General features: G+C 44.7%; 1 protein-coding gene across 23 annotated transcripts in view; it reads right to left on the reverse strand.

Annotated features, from left to right (window-relative positions):
* PTK2 (protein tyrosine kinase 2) overlaps positions 1–21,049 on the reverse strand; it is a 267,646-nt gene that overhangs the window by 73,344 nt on the left and 173,253 nt on the right. For 9 of the 23 annotated variants that reach the window (XM_077847404.1, XM_077847395.1, XM_077847388.1 and 6 more), the window contains 5 exons: positions 10,463–10,546; positions 9,464–9,481; positions 3,354–3,410; positions 1,927–1,947; positions 735–832 (listed from right to left, as the gene is read on the reverse strand). In XM_077847404.1, the coding sequence (XP_077703530.1) occupies positions 735–832; positions 1,927–1,947; positions 3,354–3,410; positions 9,464–9,481; positions 10,463–10,546 (278 nt within the window). The remainder of the gene's footprint in view (positions 1–734; positions 833–1,926; positions 1,948–3,353; positions 3,411–9,463; positions 9,482–10,462; positions 10,547–21,049) is intronic. The other 14 variants (XM_077847401.1, XM_077847407.1, XM_077847397.1 and 11 more) reach the window with 5 other exon arrangements.

Below are 21,049 nucleotides of genomic sequence, written 5' to 3' on the forward strand. Positions count from 1 at the left end.
CTGAAAGTCCATCACAAAAGGCCATATATCATATGAGCCCATTTACATGAAACATCCAGAACAGGCTAATCTACAGAAGCAGAAAGCAGACGAGTGGCTGCCAGGAGCTGGAGGTAAGGTGGAATGGGAGTGAATGCTAAGGGATGTGGGGGCTTCTTTCTTCTTCTTTCTTTCTTCTTTCTGGGGCAAAGAAAATGTGCTAGGGTGGATTGTGGTGGTGGATATACAACTCTATCAATATATTAAAAAACCACTCAATTGTACATTTTAAAAAAGTAAATTTTATGGTATGTGATTTATACCTCAATAAAACTATTATTAAAGAAATAATTAAAAAAAATTTTTTTAATTTTAAAAATTTGTTGATCCCTTTTGGAGGACAGTGTGGGGTAAATTAATGTTCTTCCCTTGAGAACATTAACTTGGGAATACTGGCCAGCTGGGAATACTGGCCAGCTGCTGTCAATGCTGGTCATCTATCTGTCAACTCCGTGCAATGGACAATCATTGTGGAATCTACTGAGGAGAGAGGCTGCAAGAAGAGTAAAATCAATGGGCCGACCCAGCCCTCTGAGAGCTAAGTGTGCCATTTTCCTGTTTCTGAATATACCAAGTAGGTTGATATGTATGACGAGCTTTGTAAAAGACATGTGCAAAGAACCGAGGACTCATGAAGACAAACAAGAGGCAAGGGTCAAAGGAATGCCAAATCCTGGTCACCATGGAGGACTTACTGGGCTCATATAGACGCCTTGATGGACATCTCCAAACTGGCCTTCCCCGATGCAGCGTCCAAGCTCGATTCTTTCTCTCTGAATCTCATAATCCCTGGCTGCAAAACAGGATATATGTAAGTACAACATTCCAAATGTAGAAACGACACTTGACACATTTCGTTTCATTATCATCCATGAGTACCAATTGCACTGGTGGCACATCATTCTATGAAAATGCTTTACATAGAGTGGAATTCTCTTAAACACTGTTTTAAAAGGAATTACATAAACTGTTACAGCATCACATGAACTACCAAAACCATGTGAGTTCTATTAAAGGTAGATTTTTTTCACATTTTTTTAATGTTGATTTAGTTTATATCTGTCTGATAGTTTTCTAAATAGTTTCTCCAAGTAGTAAATTATATGCTTAGGTAATCAGTGCTATTAGTTTAGGTATTAATATATGAAAGGCTAAAAATCACAGTTATTTAAAGCAATTATTTAATGAATAACTGAAGTTTGAAAATCGGGAGGCAACAGAAAAACTGTCATGAGAAACTTTACGTTTTAAAAGTTTAAGAGTTTTCCACTTTCTGACGATCCTATCTATATTATTCATGGAGCTAAAAGAGTTTAAAGAGGTCACTTCTAAAAACTAATTTCAAAATCAGGTGACTTGGAATCAAGGTTGAACATATCACATTATAAATTACGAATATTTTATATTTTTCAGAGCATTTGCCTCAAATTAATATATTAAGTCATTGTGATTTTACACAAAACCAATTATTTAGTAGGCTGTTGAGGCACATGGAAATAAGATACCCACTAGAAACCTTGTCAATTGGTTCTAATCCAATTAACTGCTTAGTATTTTGATTCTCTCCAGCAGGGAAGCCTGTCTGCACAACCCACACTGTGTGCATTCCATTAGTGTAGCTGCCAATGGAATAAAACCATAGCCAAATATTTAAAAACTCACCCCCTGGCTTATCAAATTATAAACTGCACAGAAAACCCAACCCAATTTTAGATAGTTCTTTTCCTCTTTAAAATCACTTTAGCTAGTAGTTCCATTGGTTTAACAGCATGAATAAACCAATGGAAAGTAGTTTAAAGATAAAGTTACTGAAAACTGAAACATCCCACATCATTCCATAGGTTGCAATTGCAAGCAAATGCAGTTATTTTAAAGGAATCCTGTTACCTTCATCTATTCCATAGCTTTCTGTATTGCAATTAAGGGAGAAAAAAATTGAAGACCTTGCTTAGAAATAACTAATAGCAATTAGGTTAACAACAACAAATTCCGAGAATACATTTCAACATTTACTTTGCTACATATTTTAACCACAAACATCAGTTTAAAAAAAAAAAAAAAAAGAGGACTAGACACAAGCAAACTCTGAATCTCCTCAAATTAACTCGATGTGATGTCAACAATGATTATTAATCTCCATTTCGTAAATTCTTGCATGAGAATTCATTTTTGTGGGGTCTGGACCTTACTACTCAACACTGAATGAAAGTACACAAATACAAATTTGGATTCTCTGTAGGAATGTGTAAGGGACTCAAAGGCTAACCTAAATTTAAACATCTTTCCATGTTGCTACTGCAAGTCAAAATGCATGTTTCAGCTCTTCCTTCTGTTTTGAACCACTCTAATACAGGAGCTCTTATAAGGGGATTCAGAGTGCACCTGGGATGATGCAGGCCTGATGTTGGTAATGCCTCTTCAACATGTACCATTAATCCAAATGAGAGCATCTTTTAAAATAGCATCTTTTAAAATTCAAACAGGGTAAATAAAGTCCCTGAAACATTTATTTTACAAATATGTATGGCTCTATTGAAATCAGGACATCAGATATTAAATTATTAAGGCCTCTGGGGCTGTAAGGTAGGATCATAATTGAGCTTCTTTAAAAGATATAGTTAACTGTTTTTTTTTTAAACAAAAAAACAAAAAAAAAACATTTTTTAAAATTAAAAAAAAATTTTTTTAAGTAAATTTTATGCCACACGTGGGGACTGAACTCTCAACTCAGATCAAGAGTCACACACTCTAATGATTGAGCCAGCCAAGTGCCCCTAAAACATTTCTTTAATGTGAGTGAAATTTCAAGTGTGTTTCCAATTCAAGATCTGGGGCTGTATCCTCCAACATGAAATCTGGCTTCCAGGTTCTCTGAAATCAAGAAGCAGCACACAACAGAGAGAAGGAGAATGCTGACGGAACACAATTAACTGAAATGCAATGAAGTGAATATGAGTATTTCTTTGAAGTGAATATATAGGTGTGTATATGTATTTAACTTTAAACAAAAAAATCATCTACAGAGAGGATATTCTGTAATCAATAACCATTGTATCATCCTAGAGCCAGGACACAAGATTACGGAAAACCTGTAACTAAGCAGAACTTACTATAGATACTTGAACTTTTAGGCTTCTGACCTGAGACTAGCCAAATACAAAATAGGATTCTAAAGGTTGAAGAGAATATTTCTGTCATGCACTCAGTGAGCTATTAAAGAGAGTTCTAAGAAAACAAGAACTAAAATTTAAATGTGAGATATTGAAAAGTTAAATACTGTCAAATCTGAAGAATAAAACCAGAAGCCTACTTACTTGACGGCATGGTGTAGGTATCTTCTTCATCTATAATCTCAGCATAATCATCTGTTTCTGTAGGAAAGGAAGCAGATATGTTGGAAAAGGTTAAATATTTGACCTCCTGGCCTTTAATATAATTAGAAAAGGCAAAATGATCTGCCTAAATCTCCTACTATGCCGACATATTCTTAAAACACTATTACTCAATTTTTGCTCACACATGAGTCATTTATGGAAATAAAGTGACATCATGGTGCAGTCTGTTATAACACACAGACTTGTTTCTCAGGGAGCAAAGAGCTGGCACAGAAAGCCCTTGTGCAGAACGGAAAGACAGGGAGCAACTATGTACCAACTGCAAAACTCTCCCTCAACTACACCAAATACGTGTTTAAGGCCACACTGCCGTCTCCCAGGAGCTCTCCAAACGAGACTGGTATCTCAAAAACCGAGAATCTGACATTATTCATAAGTAGACTCTACAGCAGAATCTGAACGCTGGCCTCTTGGAAAACAAAAGTGATAGTCTGACTGCTGAGGCGATTAACTGAGTAACATGTTTCATTTGTTCCGGGTGGAAGGAACCCAGGAAGGCATCTCCTGTCACACTATGCTCAGGTAGTTGAAGCGTACAGGCTAATGTCAGAAGAGTAAAAGGTCTAGCAGAAAGAATGGAATGGGAAGAGGCGGCATAGTAAAAGGAGGCTTCTTTGAGATGATGTCAAGGAGCTGCAGTGTTTCCACTACTCCTCTCAGTAATACAGTGACTTAGAAACCCACCTCCGTATCAACGGGGAAAACTCATCTGAAGGAAACAGCCCTCACTTGGACAACAATTATGCTGACTTAAGCCTTGCCCATTTTCCTCTTTCTGTAAAGAGGAAAAGCTTTAGCTGCTCCAGCCTGAGGATGTATGTAAGCTGCTGGGCCAGGGAAGGAGGGGCAGCACTTCCTGAATTATCTTTGAGGAGAGCTCTTCAAAGAGAAAATCTGACCAAGCATCTACCTTTAACCCCAGAGAAACTAAAAACTAAGTGTTCTTTCCTTTGTGCTGCCATGACTACTTCATTCAGATATCAAAATTATAGAAAAGAGAGAATACACACAGTCTACGTTCTTTAGGAGATCAATCATTCCACATATTGCTATGGTAATGACTGAGATCAGACCTCACAGTTCCTGGAAGAATTCAGTTCTTAATTAAAAGTGATTAAAGTAAAAAAAAAAAAAAAATTCAGCTAGCAGAGTGCAACATCAATAAATCAATTCTCCTTAAAGCATTTAGTAAATGTAAACTATTCCTAAATCCTACTGAGAGGTGGATAATCTGTATGGTTCTTACATGTTACCAGTAACACTACTTACAGGATTAAAAAACCTTTACATTCTTTTCTTTCTTTACTGCTCCCTCTTACCCTGTTCTCAGTGCGCTGGCATGTCCTCGGCCTGCAGCTTTTTGTGTAGGCTGGCTTAATGAAGGACAGTGGGAGATGATATTTGGGGACAGAAGGGAGCTTCTAAGGCACTTTAAGAAAAAGGACCACGCAGGGGAGGAATCTACACGAGTAGCTGAGACAAGAGAAGCAACACGTCACACACATGGCATCTGGGGTTGTTTTCCCTCTTTGTTCTGTGATTTGTGCCCTTCCCTCAGGAAGCTAACTAAGGCAGAATTTCCACCAACGACAGGCTCTACCCTCACTGCTTTCTTTCCTACAAAGCACACACCTGTAGAGGCCGAACACAGTAGGTGGCCCCGGGGGTAGCAGGATCTGGGCGGTGACAGGTGCCAGACCCCAGCCTCTGCTTCCCTTGCTGCCCCATTACCAGAAGTGTTTCAGGGATCCTTGCACCTGGCCCTTTGCTCTACTAAGGAGACGCCACAGATCCATCAACCCCCCTGGCATGATTCCTTTCGTGGCTGGGGGGTCACTGCCTGCCTGACGGAGAAGGGCACAAAGCTGCCAACGATATCAGAGTAGGCCTCTCACCCAGGACTTACCCCATGGTAGAGCTCATGCTGGCCCAGCCAATTCTGGTGTCAGTTGAAGCGTCATCCAGCCAGAGACCTGCCTCAAACTAACCTGCCCCTGACCCTCCTCACTCTTAGTTATGCTGCCCGGCTTACTTTCCTCAGTGCCATCACTACCAACCAGCTGGCAGTCCTCTTGTTCCTTGTCAACTGTCTGCCCGCTCCACACAGAGAGACCAGGGGAGCAGAGCCCTCGTGCATCTTACCACTCATCTCAGCACCCAACATGGTGCCTGGCACACAGAAGGGGTGAGGCACGTACTTGCTGAAGAGAGGACGACTTCACTGCGACCACACAGTGAGCAGACTAAAGCTGAGGCAAAGAAGTATGTGGTCCATGCAGGGTCCTGCAGACCATACGGGGTGGAGCTGCAGCGCCCAGGACGGGCACATACCCTGCTCCACCCCGCGAGGTCATCTCACCTGTCTGCTGTAGCTGTGCCCTCGTGTGTAAAATGGGAACACATCCACCTTGCAGGGTTGTTATGAGGATTACAGGAGATACATACAAAGTCGAGGTGTGGACCTGTGCATGATAGATGATCCGTGTGGTTTTGCTTCTTCTGAGTGCTCTCAGGGAAGAATCTGGCAGCAGAGGGGTTCCTGACTGCTGAGACTCTCAGTCGGCCCTCCTGGTTTGACTGCAATGGCTTCTGAGACTGTCTCTTTTTAGAACAGCCTCACTAGAAATACTAACCTCTGAAAATATTCTGAAGCCATAAAAATTAAATGGCTGATATACATCAGGCTAGCATACAAAATTGATTTGGGAAAAATCAAGTTGCAGATACCTTAATTAATTGACACAATCACAAAAGAGCCTGTAATTCCTTCCTCTCTTTGGATTGGAAAGCTATCTGGGAATCACTCAGGCTGACACCAAGGTGTAGATATGTGTACTGAGCTGTACCATGACTAGAGACTTTTCGCTGCAGTGAACGGTACTAGTGGCCTCTGAGCTGGTTCCTAAGGAACAGAGTCACTGCTGTTGAAGGCACACAGACCTATAGAAGTTTCATCGTAATCTCTACTTAGGAGCTTTCAGGTTGTAATACGTGGCATATTTCCCCAAGAATGCTTGATATTGACTTGGTTCTATTTTCCTTACCCGGTTTTTAGCGTTACAGGATATGATACTGATACAAGAGGCATTTTTACACACTTAAGGGCCCCTGAAAAATTGGAGCCTGACTTGAACTTGCCAGGTCTCCCCAAACAATGATACAAGGAAAACAAACATAAAGAAAGGAAACAAGTTGAAGATCTGAGCACCAATAAGGAAAGCCAGATCTGCCTACTGACGATGATGGCAGCATTCCTGAGCTCACCACACTGCAGACGCTATTAGAAACTGTTAACGCTGATCCAGGGAGCGGGTACTGCTAGCATCGTCCCACTTCACAGACAGGAGGCTGGGGCTCCCAGGGCACAAGTCAGTTCCTCAAGGTCCCAAAGCCAATCGGTGGCAGGCTGCTACTCACAGCAGTGCTCAGGCACAGAGCCTGGGCTGTGCTGTCCCGGGCCTCATCCTTTATTATCTTCCACAACGTTTATAGGGAATTTTATATATCTTTTAAAGTTTTTAAAGTAATCTCTACACCTAATGTGGAACTTGAACTCCAACCCCCAGATCAAGAGTTGCATGCTCCACCAAAAAGCCCCTGGGGACTTTTGTGAGACCATGTACCCTATGCTATGAAACTATGGAATATTCCTCTAGGATATTTGGGGGATCTCCCCACCTTCCAACATGAGCACAGTTTGGCTCCAGGAATGTTCAAAGGATGGGGACCTGTGTATTTGGGAGACTATTTCCATGAATTAAATATTTCAAAACAAACATTTTTAAAAATGGAGACTCCTAAAACCTTGTACAACATAATAATTTGAAAGGCTGGGTATCACAATATGTAGTAAAATAAAAATGAGAGGAAGACACATAAAGAGGACAGTGACAGCTCAGAACTTAGGGGAGAAAAGAATGAAGTTCTCCTCTTAGAGCAAGGTGAACAGGTGGAGTCAAGCTGCTACTGAAAACAAGGACACGGCTGCACAGCGTCCAAGCCTCATGCTCTGTCACGCAGTCTGACGCCTTTGGAGCCCGAGGCGTACATGTCGGTGCAACAGCACAAGAGCCTTCAGGGTCACAAATTTGTCCAGTGCAGACCATGTGCTCACCGTCCATGGGAGAGGGGGTAGACAGGGTGCTTCAGGGGCACCTCCTCCAACCGCCTGGCGGAAAACGGTCTCCTTTCCCCTTGTGGTGCTTGGGCCATGGCTTGGACACTTGTAATTCTGAAAACTCGTTCCCCTGGCCGCCGCCCCTTGCTGCTCTCGGGAAGTCAGAACGGGACACCAATCCCACAGAGTCACATCTCTGTGGACAAGACAACTCGGGCAATTCAGCGGGGCTGGCCCATGGCCCGGCTTCCTGTTCCACCTGCATGATGGACAGGGGCTGCTAGCACAGAGCCCCGGAAAGCAGGGAAGAGTTCTCTCCTGGAAGCCGGGAAGGGCTCCTCTGTGCTCTTTTGTATCCACGGCTCTATGACCCAGCCCAGGGTCGGCTGCTCTCCCCTGTCCCAGGGTAGACAGCGTGTCTCTTAGACTCCGCTGGTCAGTGTCTGCTGCAACTGTCCAACCCTGCTGCTGCGGGCCAGCAGGTAGGCAGCCCTCTACCACAATGGCTGTGGCTGTGCTGCAATAAAGTCTTACCTGTGGACCCTGAAATGTGAATTTCATGCAGTTCTGATGCCACAAATACTATTTTTTTTTAATTTTTCCCCAATCATTAGAAAGAGTAATAATAATCCTGTGCTCCAGGGGCAATTGGAAAGAGTCAGGCTGTATTTTGCCCATGGGCCTCAGTGTGTGGCCTCCTGACCTAGACCAAGTGACTAAAGCCCTGAAGTCCATCTTACTCATCTGTAAAATGGGAGCAGAAATACTTGCCCCAACTGATTGCTAGAACTGGGAAAGTCAAATGTGGGGAAAATGATTTTATCACATAGAATGTGGGAATAAGCTCATGTTTATAAACACTTGTTCCAATTCTCATGCTTTTACAGTAATCCTCACAACAACCGCTGAGGCCTTTTACGGATGAAGACACATGAGATGAAGCAATTTTAACCAGGCTGCTGGTGACATGATGGGGCAGTGGGGGAGCATGAGGCTGGAGCGTCCACCCTGTGCTCCTTAGGCCCCCCTTGGGCTCTGCAGAGAGGACAATGCTGGAGTCACACACCAAGCGCCTGTGCACAGGGGGCTCCGCGCCAGCAGTGACTGCTAACTAACTGTAAGTACCAAGGACTGGATCTGCATGCTGTCAGTCCCTGGAACAGACATGCTTTCTCAAAGTCGTGTTTAGTTAAGATCCTTCACTACTCGAGTTATCAGTCCTACCACGAAGATGACACAGCTGAAACCTTCAGTAAAAGCACTCTCTCATGTGATCATGAGGAAAAATGCTATTCCCTGTAATTTGAGTTTAGTGTAAAGAGTATGAAGTTCCATGCAGGCAGCACATGAAGCAGGGAACATAAAACACAATACCTGACTTTCAAATTTCTAGTTTTTTAAGTACTACCCTCGACTGCTTGAAGAACAGTCATTATCACTGTTGCTGATATTTCTCTAGTTTGTATGATTCTTAAAAATCACTATTCATTCCTTCCTTTCTGTTATCTACTCTCAAGCTAAGAATTATGATATATATATACATGTATGTATGTGTATGTATATATACACAGTCCTTGGGAAATGCTCTATGGACTTCTATTATTTAAAGCTTTCAAGTGCGACTAATCTTATTGACTAGTACTGTTTTTGACAATTGTTCTAGAAATCTAAAGTGTTAATACTGAAATCCAGAAAATTCACTATGTGTATACACAACTCAAATTTACCACTGAGACATGACAGAGAAACTGGCAAAGCCCTAAACAATTTTTAAGAGATCATTTGTTCACATCATTATTTTTTCATACGTGCTTTTCTGGATCAAAACCACATTTTGCCTCTCATTAAATACTAAACCATTTTTACGGTTAAATAACTCTATTAGTAACACAAACGTGAAAATAAATATTACCGTCCCCACTAATTTCATCTGCAGATCCAGGTGGCATGCAAAGAAAGGGAGGGTGGGGGAGGAAGGAGGGCAGGGAGGGGAGAGAAGGAGACACACTATTAAAAAGACAAGTAAGTCAAAGCACAAGGAAAACAAAAAAATCACCCCCCAGGTCTAATTCAAAAGAGGAAAGAGCAACTGCAGTAGTGAGTGTGTTTACTCGGTGTAAGGGCATTATGCTGAGTTTCCAGCTATCCACACGTCATACAAAGTTCCACAGAAGTTCTGTAAAGCTGGTTTCTACCATACTGAGCAAAATTAATCTGATAGGCTCTTGCAGTTAAATGCTAGAAATAGCCTTTATCCTCTCCAAGGGAAGCGTCCTGTCAGATAAAAATGAAGATAACCAGTCATTAATGTGTCTGGTGAAGGCCAGCCTCCCCCAGTGAGCCATGGGGTCCAATTACATGGAGCCACAGGCCAGGCCCAGCACACAAGCTGTACAAGTCAAGCTTCCACTTAAATTTATGCAGTGTTTGGAGAAATTCCTATTCTGATGATACAAATAATCTCCACTTTCCAGAAAATGATCCAAGTGGCCTGGCTGCCTCTGCTCTGAGGCATCCCTGAGTATCTGCCAGCAAAGCATGAAAAGCAGCCTGGGGCTCACTCTGACCATTCTCTGTTCAGCTGCATGCCACTTTAGGAAACCCGCAGTGGAAAACGAGGTACCTGCTGGCCCCTGAGGTAGAACATGAAGACCCCATAAATGAAACCAGGAAGCCACGCCTTGCCCTGTCATGCATTTAAAAACCAGCCAACAGGCAAGTCTTCTCTTGGAGAGCAGCCCAAAGACGGTCAACATGAACCGTCGCCCCCGTATGGCTGCTGAGCAGCAGACAGCACATACGCTGACACCCAATTAAGGCACACTCTGCTCAGGACAGTCTACAAGCGTCCCGTTAGGCCCGCTGCCAGGGCGCGGCGGTTAGTGAGAGCTGGCGCGAGCGAGTGCAGTACCCGTAGGAGAAGGCTCATGGGAACAGAAGACCAAAGGGAGAAAGCGCCTAGCTTTCTTAACTTTATGTTGGCAGGGACTGACTCCTTTATAAAGAGGCAAGAGGAAGAAAGAGAAAAATAGAGACACATTATTTCATACAAAAATACAAAAGAAAACTTATGTTACATTTTAAGGCAGATGTATAAAAGCAAATACAAAATTGCGATGCTTTTACTTGACTATTGGCACACTTTATCTCTTACTATGATTGACTTTAGTTTTAAAAATCATATTAATATTTTAAAATACAAGTTCCTCTTTTAGCAAAGATTAGCACTAGGTATTGAAACTTGCAGCCAGACACATGAGTTTCCCAGCTCTGCAGAGCCAGCCAAGTGCAGGTGTCACATATTTTTACAAATAACAAAACTAAAACAAAACAAAACAAGACAATAAACAAAGACCAGCAAATAATTCAAGGATCCTGTGAACATTCAGCCATAAAGAAAAATTGCCAGAACCTAGCAGATCCCGATTTGCGAAAGAGTCTTACGAGCACTTTTTCCCAAATCATCAGCAAAGACACAGACTCTCAGACCTTAAGTGTATACCCTATATAAATGACCTAAACATAAAAACTGTGATGGGGATGTCTGAACACACAGGCCGCAGAGCCCCCTACTCACTAGGGTCATCTGCTCACTCACTGCCTCGCTCACGTACTGTAGACTCCTGTGACGGCCAGTCCCCTCTGCCCTGGACACGAGCTGCATCCTCGCCCGCCAGGAGCACGCCACACAGCAGCCCCAAGGAGCAACAATTATGGTGTGGTACGGGGAACAGTGGGCATCTGTCAAGGTGAGGTCAGCACAGGGCATATACGGCTCTTGAAGATGCAGTGGTGAGAACATGTGACACAGAAGACGCAGGAGACGTGCAACACTCAACTGCATTTCCCGGGGGTCCCGTCAAGAAAGGCCAGTACTTCAGGTGAGACCCAGGGAGAGCGGGGCCCGGATCCACCGAAGGCAGAGACTTACAGATGGTATCAACGTGTCAGGAACAGAAGTGAGAGGAACGGAAACATACCACATGGCGATATTTCAGATGCTGGGCCAGGACCCCAGCCCCATTACTGAGGGTTGCATCTCCCCCCATCAGCTGCCCGTGGTTGTCGGGGAAGAACGGGGGCCTGGTGCGAAGCCTGAATGCACTGTCAGGCCGGATGGAGCCCGGGCCTGGGGCCGAGGAGGAGGGCAGGGATGAGGGCAGGGACGTGCCCGGGTGAGACAGGAACATGGACTGTGGGGAAGGTGACAGCATTCTGTCAGGAGTACATTTTCTCATTTCCGTAATTATGTTATGAGCATGTAAGATGACGTCTTTGGTCTCAGAAAATACACACTGGAGCATTTCTAAGTAAAGGGACCCGCCATGCCCGCAAGTGCTTTCAAATGGCTCAAGGGGGAAAAAAATGAACGAAGGTAAGTGGGCCAGAATATAAACATAGTGAATTTGATAAAGAATATGAGAGACTTCATTTTACTGCTCTTAAACTCATCTTCTATGTGTGGAATTACAGAGACATAACAAATACAAAGAACAGGTATTTGAATTGAGATGCTGGCTTCACCACTCATTCCTTGACCTTGGAAAAGTTAACCGCTCTTGTTTGTGTTTTATTTATAAAATGAGGCAGCAACAGAGGCTTCCCCGAGTGGAGCCGTGGAGAAGGCCCCAAGGGATTCCCCAGGCACCTGGCCCGGGGCAGCCACTGCCTAAGTGCTAGCTGGTCCCATTATTCTATTTATTTTCTTTCTAAACAGAGCTGAGTACTCTTTATATTGACTTAAAAAGCAAATAGTTTCAAAAAATTTTAACTTTTCTTCAGTAATACCAAGGTTACCCTACATCATTAAAAATGCGGTTAGGACTCTTCTTCTATTTATATAGGTAATTATTTTATTCAAGACGATGACTCTACATTTGTTGAACACCTACCGTGAGCAGGACACACTGTATACAGATGCTGTGTTTACAGCAAAAAAGTCCCCCGACTCCTACCTTATTCAGTTTATAAGTTCTAGTATGGGGGGAAAACAAACAAAATGGTAAATTACCTGGTGTGTCAATACTAAGAGCTATAGAGAAAACCAGAGCAGAGGTGGGTATGGAGTATTTATTTTCTAGTGTGGCTGCAACTTTAAATATGGAAGGAGTTGCTTGTAAAACGCCTTGAGGGGCAGAGGGAGAGGGCGGTGCAAACATTGGGGCAGAAGCAGCAGCAGCTGAGCACTACCTCTGCAGAAGTGAGCCTGGGCCACACGCCAAGGAGCAGGGAGGTCAGGCAGGACGATGCAAGAGTTGGTGTGCGTGCGTGCGCACCTGCGCACGTGTGTGTGTGTGTGTGTGTATGTGTGTGATGATACACACCTGGGAGCCCATGTCAGGGCTCTGGCTGTCACTGTGAATGATGTGGGGTGGACACAGGTGAAAAAGGAAGAAGTGAGAGGACTGGCCTTAGCCTTTAAAGGTTTCCTGGGGTGCTGTCACAGGGTGTAAGGAGAACTGACAGGTTACTGCAAGAAACCAGGCACAGAGTATGTGCGTCTGAACAAGGGCAGGTGCGTGTAAAGCTTGGACTGAATAGACTCAGAGGACGGAGCCCCTTAGGATGTGCCAATCAACTGAATGTAGAGGAAGAAGCAGCACAGCACCAGAACAACCCCAAAGCCTCTAGTCTGATCAGCGAGAAGGAAGGAACCACCACTTAATAAGAGGAGAGACTGAGGAGTGTGTGCATGGTTGGGGAGACCAGGAGTTCACTTTCGAGCACGGTTAAGCATGAGATTCTCATGAGACCTCAGAGTGGACCTGCTGAAGAGGTAGTTGGCTGCAAGAGTCCAGTTCAGGGAAGCTTCTGGGATTAAGACGACAATTTGGGAGTCGCCAGCATAATTAAGGCATGAAACACAGTAAGATCCCCAAGGAGGCAACTGGCGGCAGGGAAGAGGCCCGAAGACTGAAAGCTGGGGTCATCCCACGTGGAGACTGGGGTTGTAGCAGCAAGGAAGGCAAAAAGCCAGGGAAGCGCAATCTTCAGAAGCAGGATGATGGGGCCACAACGCCTTCTATGCCGAGTTCCGTTCTCAGGCCAACAAGAAGAGGGCCAGAGCCCCACTGGCAGGGGCCAGCAGTTGGAAGAATCCTCTAGCACGAACATGGAGATCATCCGGGACTTGGAGGGCGCCGGGGGGTGGCCGTGAGCCGGGAATGCAGCACAGTCTTGTTCTGAGGGAGGACAGTTTGGAAGGCGTAACAAGAAGCAACGGATATTGGGTTCACCTCCAGTCCAGGTGTGGTGACGGCTCAGAGGGGAAGCCATGGCTGTGGCTACGAGGGTGGCAGGGGCCACCGCTGGAGAGGGGAGGCCACCAGGGGCTCAGAGAAGATGCAGGTGAAGGCGGGAGAGAACACACAGGGCTGCTCAAGGAGTTGGCACACCCGGGGTCAGTGTGAGGGGATCAGCGCTTTCCCGCTCATCTTTAGCTGCACAAGTTAAACAACAGTCCCTGTGACCATGCCTCTCAGGCCTACCTCTTTGCTCAGACAGTACGGGTCAGGGCCGATGATATGTGGGGGGAAACAGCCCTAGCAACCATCCAACCCGGCTCAGTCGTGGGAGCCCCCTGCCCCTGACAATGCCAAAATCCTACAAATTTGTATGGATGCTTGAAAGCACAGAGGCACAAGATCTGGTTAGCGAGGCAACTCATCATTTTAAAAACTAGAAAATACAGGGAACAAGCAGTTTTCTCGTCTTCTCAGGGCAACTGAACAGCCGATCAGGAAAAGCTATCTTTATACAAGTATAAGAGCTAAATAACGGAAAGCACAGCGCAAGTCACGTGTGGCCACTCTGTGGCCCCTGACATAATCCAGGCATGTGGCCGCTGAGGCTCTTGGGTGTAATGCCCACAGGAACCTCATGATGGGGGGTCACACACAACCAAATCTACTGGTCAGTCTTAGTGTCATGTAGAGACACAGCCAGATGTGGGCGGTGTATTCTTGTAAAGCAAAATCACTGCACCTGAATCTGACCAAACTTCCCTGGATCCTAATGAGCAGCTCCTAGGAAATACGGAAATACAGGGGCCCAGGAGGAGCTCCTTCAGCACTGATCACAGGGCTGTGCCCAGTCAGACCCAGACGGTGGGGATGCAGCGTAGGTGACACAATTTCTTCAACAGATAAAGCACTACATTGCCCCTGACTATGTGGAGGTGATTGGGGGAAGGTGGGCATATGCTCCATGCTGGAAACAGGTGCACAGGCTAAGGTAACAGATGTGTGTGGCCAGGAAAGACTGTGGAAAAGTGAATATCCTGTTTAGTTTGCTGTCGTACTCCTTGTTCTGCTTCTCAGGTGGGCTTTTTCTCACTCTGCTCCCTGCAGGGGGGCCACAGGGATGTCTCTACCTGTCTGTAGCTGAGGGCTGGTTGGCTCCGGATACTACGTTGCAATATGACCCGATATTTCAGTACCCATGAGGCTCCAGGGTATTCTTCTCAATTCCTTTAGAATCCAGAGAGGAGAGGCAGAGGGTTCAGGAGCCCAAATCTCAGCAGAGGCAAAGAGAGTTCAACTGGCAGTAGAAGGAAGCCAGCACAGAGGGGTGCCTTGGCCATTCACGCACAGCGCCATCACAGCCAGTCCTGACCATACCCAGGGAGACACAACTGTGAACCTCTCCATGGCTAAAAGTCTCTCCTAACGTAAGACTGATTTTAGAACCCTATCGTGATCGTAGAAATCAGAATTTCCAGTAAGCCAGGGACTAGAACTAAGTCAATGACATCCAACCCGTACACTTCCTACACATAAAAATAATCAGCAGTGATTTGATTAAATTATGTCACTGAGCACTTAATTAACAAAAATTAACTTTGTATCTACTAGGTGCTAATACTCTAAATTAGGGCACTGAAAATTTTTCCCAAAAGCTACTGTTAAAACCAAGCTTTCAGCAATAGACAGAGACTACCCTGTAAATCACAGCACTATCAAAACTGAAGCTACCATGTAAACGAGACAAAGGAAACTCTTTCAAACTTGAGTAGAGGGCAGATTTTTGAATTTTAGCAGAAGAGTGTCAGAAAGGAGTCAGGACTATGCTGTTCTTGACAAATGGAGGAATAAACAATGCCATGCCTTCAGACTCTTCCAAACCAGTCCTCCCTTCTACATATGAAAACCACTGAGCCTCTGAACGATTCGGTGTGGTCTACAATAAAAAAAAAAAAACAGTGGGTTCTGGAGTCTAAGACATGAATTTTCATCAGGCTTTCTATTACTCTGTGAACCAGGCCAAGCCACCTCAACTGTGAGTCTTAATTTCCTACCTGTAAAGTGGGAACAATATGAGGAAGAGTGTCCTGAGGTTTAAATAAGACAACGCACGAAAACATGCCACAGATCATCTCTGGGCCTTATTCACATATAAATACCTGCTTATGTTTAAAGGCCATGGCACAGTAACCAATGAATCACAGACCTGGTATTTCAGAAGCCATGGGAAAAAGAGGAAAAGTGAAATAATTACTATGGACTATGTACATACCACCTTGTATTTTACAGAGCTTTACAATTTACAAACTGCTTTTGCATATATAAGTGAATTGTAAAATTTATAATGAAGCAGGTGAAAAAAAACCTTTATTTTGTTAAATATATTTTAGTTTAGAATAATTTTTAGTCACTGACCTGAAAAATGTCAAAGTAGTCAAGGAAATATTGACGATGCATGATTAACAACTAAACCAAAAGACTCTGTTACGAAGTTAAAATTTCTAAAATTGCAATAAATGCTGAAAAAATGCCATTATATAGGGCTCAGCAGAAACCATCAAACCAAACATTTCTGACAGAAAAAGGTCACTACATTGGTTTTCGTGGCAGAGGTACAAAAGAGAAAGATGTTTCACAATCTCTGATCCTATTTCATATAATCCAAATATTCAACAGGAGCCCTGCTTATAATGTGGTAGCATCATCATCACATGTGGCCCTGTACTTCTGGTCATACTAAGGTTTTATGGCTTGTTTTGTCTTAAAGATTTTATTTATTCATGAGATACACAGAGAGAGGCAGAGACACAGGCAGAGGGAGATGCAGGCAGCTCTCCTGTAGGGAGCCCAATGTGGGACTTGATCCCAGGACCCTGGGATCATGCCCTGAGCCGAAGGCAGACGCTCAAACTCAGAGCCATGCAGGCATCCCTATGGCTTGGTTATTAAAAAATGAACCAAAAAACCCTAAAACACAAAAACCAACCAAACAAAAAAAACAGAGTTTATATCTTCAAAACATTTAAAATTCAGTTTTATTCACTGCTCTTCCTTGGAAATATCTGTGTTCCTGAAGGATTTACACACACACACACACACACACACACACACACTCACCCCTCAAGCCCTGTCCCAGATGCAGGCCATACCCCTCCCTGCAAGCACAGGCCTCTTGGTTCTGAGTTCTAACTGAGCTCTGTAATATGCATGTTTCCTAAAAACTTATAAGGCTAAGAAAATTACTTTAGGCCCTTAGAATAATGTGCCCAGTGAAATGTGCTGTCATTCTTTAAATCTCTCAATGTTACATTTATTTTTGTAGGGAAACTTTGTCTAGATTTCAAACATAAACTTTCATATATTCAACATGTGTTATAACTGTGACCTTAATGAAAATGATCAAGTAATGACATTTACTTTGGAACAAAATACAAATGAGTGCCTTGTACCTCCCCTGAAAGTCAGGATTCTGCTTTATTTCCCATCTAGGGACCCGTCAAGAGTTGAAAATGGTCTTAAGTTATCTAGAACCTACTCTTCCTGTTGGTGAGCTTCCATGCCTTTTGCCCAAAACCTCCACAGAAAGCATCTAGAACAATTCACAGTGACGAGCTTACGGGCAATCATCCGAGAGCCCAATGACTCTCATGTCCCTGCAAGCTCTGAGTGTTCTGCCTTTCTACCTTCCGCTCCTGCTCCTGGAACTGCATTCCTAAGTCCCGGCCTGTCTCCAAACCTTGCTCAGGCATCCCTTGACTCACCTAAAAATAGTTACTAAGTACTAATGTCCCAATCAATAAGCAGACAGACAGAACATGTCTTTTCTTATGATAGAGCACGGTCCAGGGGTCAAGATGGTTTGTAGAGACTCTCTAGAGATATTCCATGACAGGACGCCTGGGTGGCTCTGCAGTTGAGTGTCTGCCTTCAGCTCAGGGCATGATTCTAGGGTCCAGGGATCCCTGTAGGGTACCTGCTTCTCCCTCTGCCTATATCTCTGCCTCTGTCTTTCATGAGTAAATACATAAAATCTTTAAAAAAATAAAGAAGGACCCCTGGGTGGCTCAGCTGTTGGGCATATATCTGCCTTTGGCTCAGGGTGTGATCCTGGAGTCCCGGGATCAAGTCCCACCTCAGACTCTCCACAGGGAGCCTGCTTCTCCCTCTGCCTGTGTCTCTGCCTCTCTCTGTGTGTCTCTCAGGAATAAATAAAAAATATTAAAAAAAAAAAAGAAAAAAAAGAAAAAAGACTTTCCATAACAGAAAGATGCACTTTGGGCTAGAATATTCTGAGATGAGGAACAGTCCTAGAGTAGTCCAGGAAGGCTTCTAGGAGGTGGTGACATCTAAATCTGGTCTTGAAGAGCAGGTGAGAACTTTTCAGAAACAGGGCGGTCAGACAAGTTCCACTTTCTCCACCTCCAAGTCTGTTTCATCTGTACTCGGGGGAAACTCCTCTAGACTGGCACTGAAAGACAGTTTAGCCTAGCAGCAATAATGACCCAAGTTCCAGTCCTAGCTCCAGCAATGTCAAATGTGACACTAACACATTTGTTTACTTTCTGAATTTCTCCCCTCTGATCTGTGAAACGCGGATGTAAGAGACCCTGTAAGGTTGTTGTAGAGACTGAACCAGATCACATCTAAGGCATGTGAAGGTTTCAACTCCGTGAAACCATTCTGACACTAAGGAGAGGCCTGTTACCTCCTCGCCGTGTGGGACCTGGGCCAAGATCCCGAGTCTTGACTGCTGTGCCTTTTGCATCTCCTGGCCTCTCTCCCTGTTCCCTGTGACTTTGGCTGCCGCTGCATTGGCCAAGCTCCTGCTCCAGGGCCTGGGGCTCTGCACTCCCCATCTGCACAGCTCCATCTCTCACTTCACTCAGTTACCTGCCCACACATTACCTGCTCAGAGATACTTTTCTTGACCACAATTTTATTTAATTACTTATTAAAGAAATCTCTACCTGCAATGTAGGGCTCCAACTAATGAACCCAAGATCAAGAGTCACACACTCCACTGACTGAGCCAGCCAGGCTGGCTTGACCCCTTGACCACAATTTTATTTTTTTTATTTTTATTTTTTATTTTTATTTTTTTCTTGACCACAATTTTAAATAGCCTCCTCCTTACTGCTCTTGATTTACCTGCTTGGTTTTAATCCAGTGTCTCTGGTTTGTTTCCCATACAGAATGTCAACTCTGGGCCTTGTTTTCACTTTCACACCCAAGCACCCAGATCAGTGCCTGCACATAGTATTTGCTGCCAAGTGGAAAATGTAAAACTGGAATAATATTCATCTCGCAAGGCTCACTAAGGGGTTCAATGAGATGGAGCATTAACAGGAAAGCATGCACTCATGGCTGGCAAGCCACTGGACTGCAGCCTCACCCCAGGAGCTGGGAGAAAGAGAATGGGCTCACTGTGGGGGCAGCAGATAGAGTCTGCAGGGCTCAGGGCAGCTGGATCTGTCCCTCGGTGTGCCAGTATCACACCCACATGGTGTGCAGGGTTTCCACCCTGCCTGGCGAAGACAAGTTCTCAGGGTTTAGCAACAGTACTGGTTTTCTAGGTATCAATGTAACAGCTTCTGGATTAAGCGTGAGGCAGGCTCCTGGCTGGCCGGATGTTATGTTACAGTCTTTGAGAAAGATTTAAATAAACCACACCTGTTAGCCCAATTCACTGAAGTGAGTAAGTAGTAGGTGAGATGACTAAGGGTCAACATTGTTGGTGTTGCTAAATATCCCCCAAACATGGAATGCTCTCCTTTACCTGTAAATCACCGAAGTGACAGCCATGCAAGAAACAGTCATTGTAAGAATGAAAGACTTCAACACATGATGATGACAACAATGTCCCGGCCGAAGGAATAGCTCAAGCAAGCTGAGGTACAGTAAGTAAGAAGATGGGTGGAGGGGGAGAGGTCCCTGCTTCTTTCTGAGGCTGAGTGCCTGTGTGTGTGTGTGTGTGTGTGTGTATGTGGGAGTGGGGGGGCAGGCTTCTCAGGGCTGAGCTATGGAACCTAAACTTTGTAACTCAAAGTCTCTGATCAGAGAGCTGCCTATTGAAATGATATACATAGGAGGGCAATCCAATTAATTAAACATGGAGAAGGGACTGAGGGTCAGCTATATGATCACTATAGGATCCTATAGGATCGCTGGCTATAGGATCGCTAGGGAGAACAGTGACAGCAGGATGGTAAAGGATGGGTGGTAGGGAGACATAAAACCCAGATGATCAAGGATGATCAGCTGCTAAAAATTCAGGTTCAAAGCCTGAAGCAGTGAGGACACCGATTTGAAGAGAGTTACGGAAACAGGAGAAGGAGCAAGATGGGACAGGTCTCTGAGGACCTAATTTTATTTCATGTGAGCTGCAGAGTCCCGACGCACCTAACAGGGCACCTCTGCGCTCTGCTCAGTGTGAGACCTGGGCGCAGAGGGGCACTCCCCGGGGCTCACTTGTGAAGCCACCTGTGGGTCGCAGGATGGTGCCGCGGAGCTCTGCAAGTCGCACAGAGCTGGCCCCAGTCTCACCTGTCCTACACAGCACACAGCAGGCTGTCCTGGGGCGCCCCAGGCCTGCTCAGAGAGAGGATCCTTCACCACAGGGTGGCTTTTGTCTCTCCAACAAAAAGATTAGAAACCCCCTGAGGGCCTGGTTTACATCTGCCTAATCTCTCAGGCCCCAAAATCTGGCCTGAACAAGGGATGGGCCCAACAAGGCAAATGCCAAGCACTAGGTAGTGCCTCGGTGCCACCATCAGATTAGGAGAGCCCATGGGTGGAGGGAGCACACCCTCACGATGGACTCCTATTGCAGAACACGTCAGTAACCCCGCAGCCCACCAGGCATCTAATGCCAGCCAAGCGTACAAGATCGAGTACCAAAACGTCCTGCACCTGGTCAGGAAGCGGTCCCTGATTCCTTGCACAGCAGTGCTCTGACGTCTGTCACACCGCTCATCGCTAGAGCATCTTTGCCGTATAAAGTATAAAGGTGTGAACAGACACTTCTCGAGAGATGCTTGCGGGATTTGTGCACAATAAAAAATAAGCAGTCACATTTGTCTGCTGAACACTAAGAGAGAATATAGTCATCAACTAGGCAAAAGCACAAAACTAAATTTCAGGAAAAATTAACTCAAGGGAAATCAAACTATAGCAATTAGGTTTCTTCTGAGTCAGATTATCAGACACTGGAGCTATTAGGAAGCTACTGTTATAGAAAGGTACCACAGAGCCCAGAA

The sequence above is a fragment of the Canis aureus genome, chromosome 14, assembly GCF_053574225.1.
Source record: "Canis aureus isolate CA01 chromosome 14, VMU_Caureus_v.1.0, whole genome shotgun sequence".
Taxonomy (NCBI): Eukaryota; Metazoa; Chordata; class Mammalia; order Carnivora; family Canidae; genus Canis; species Canis aureus.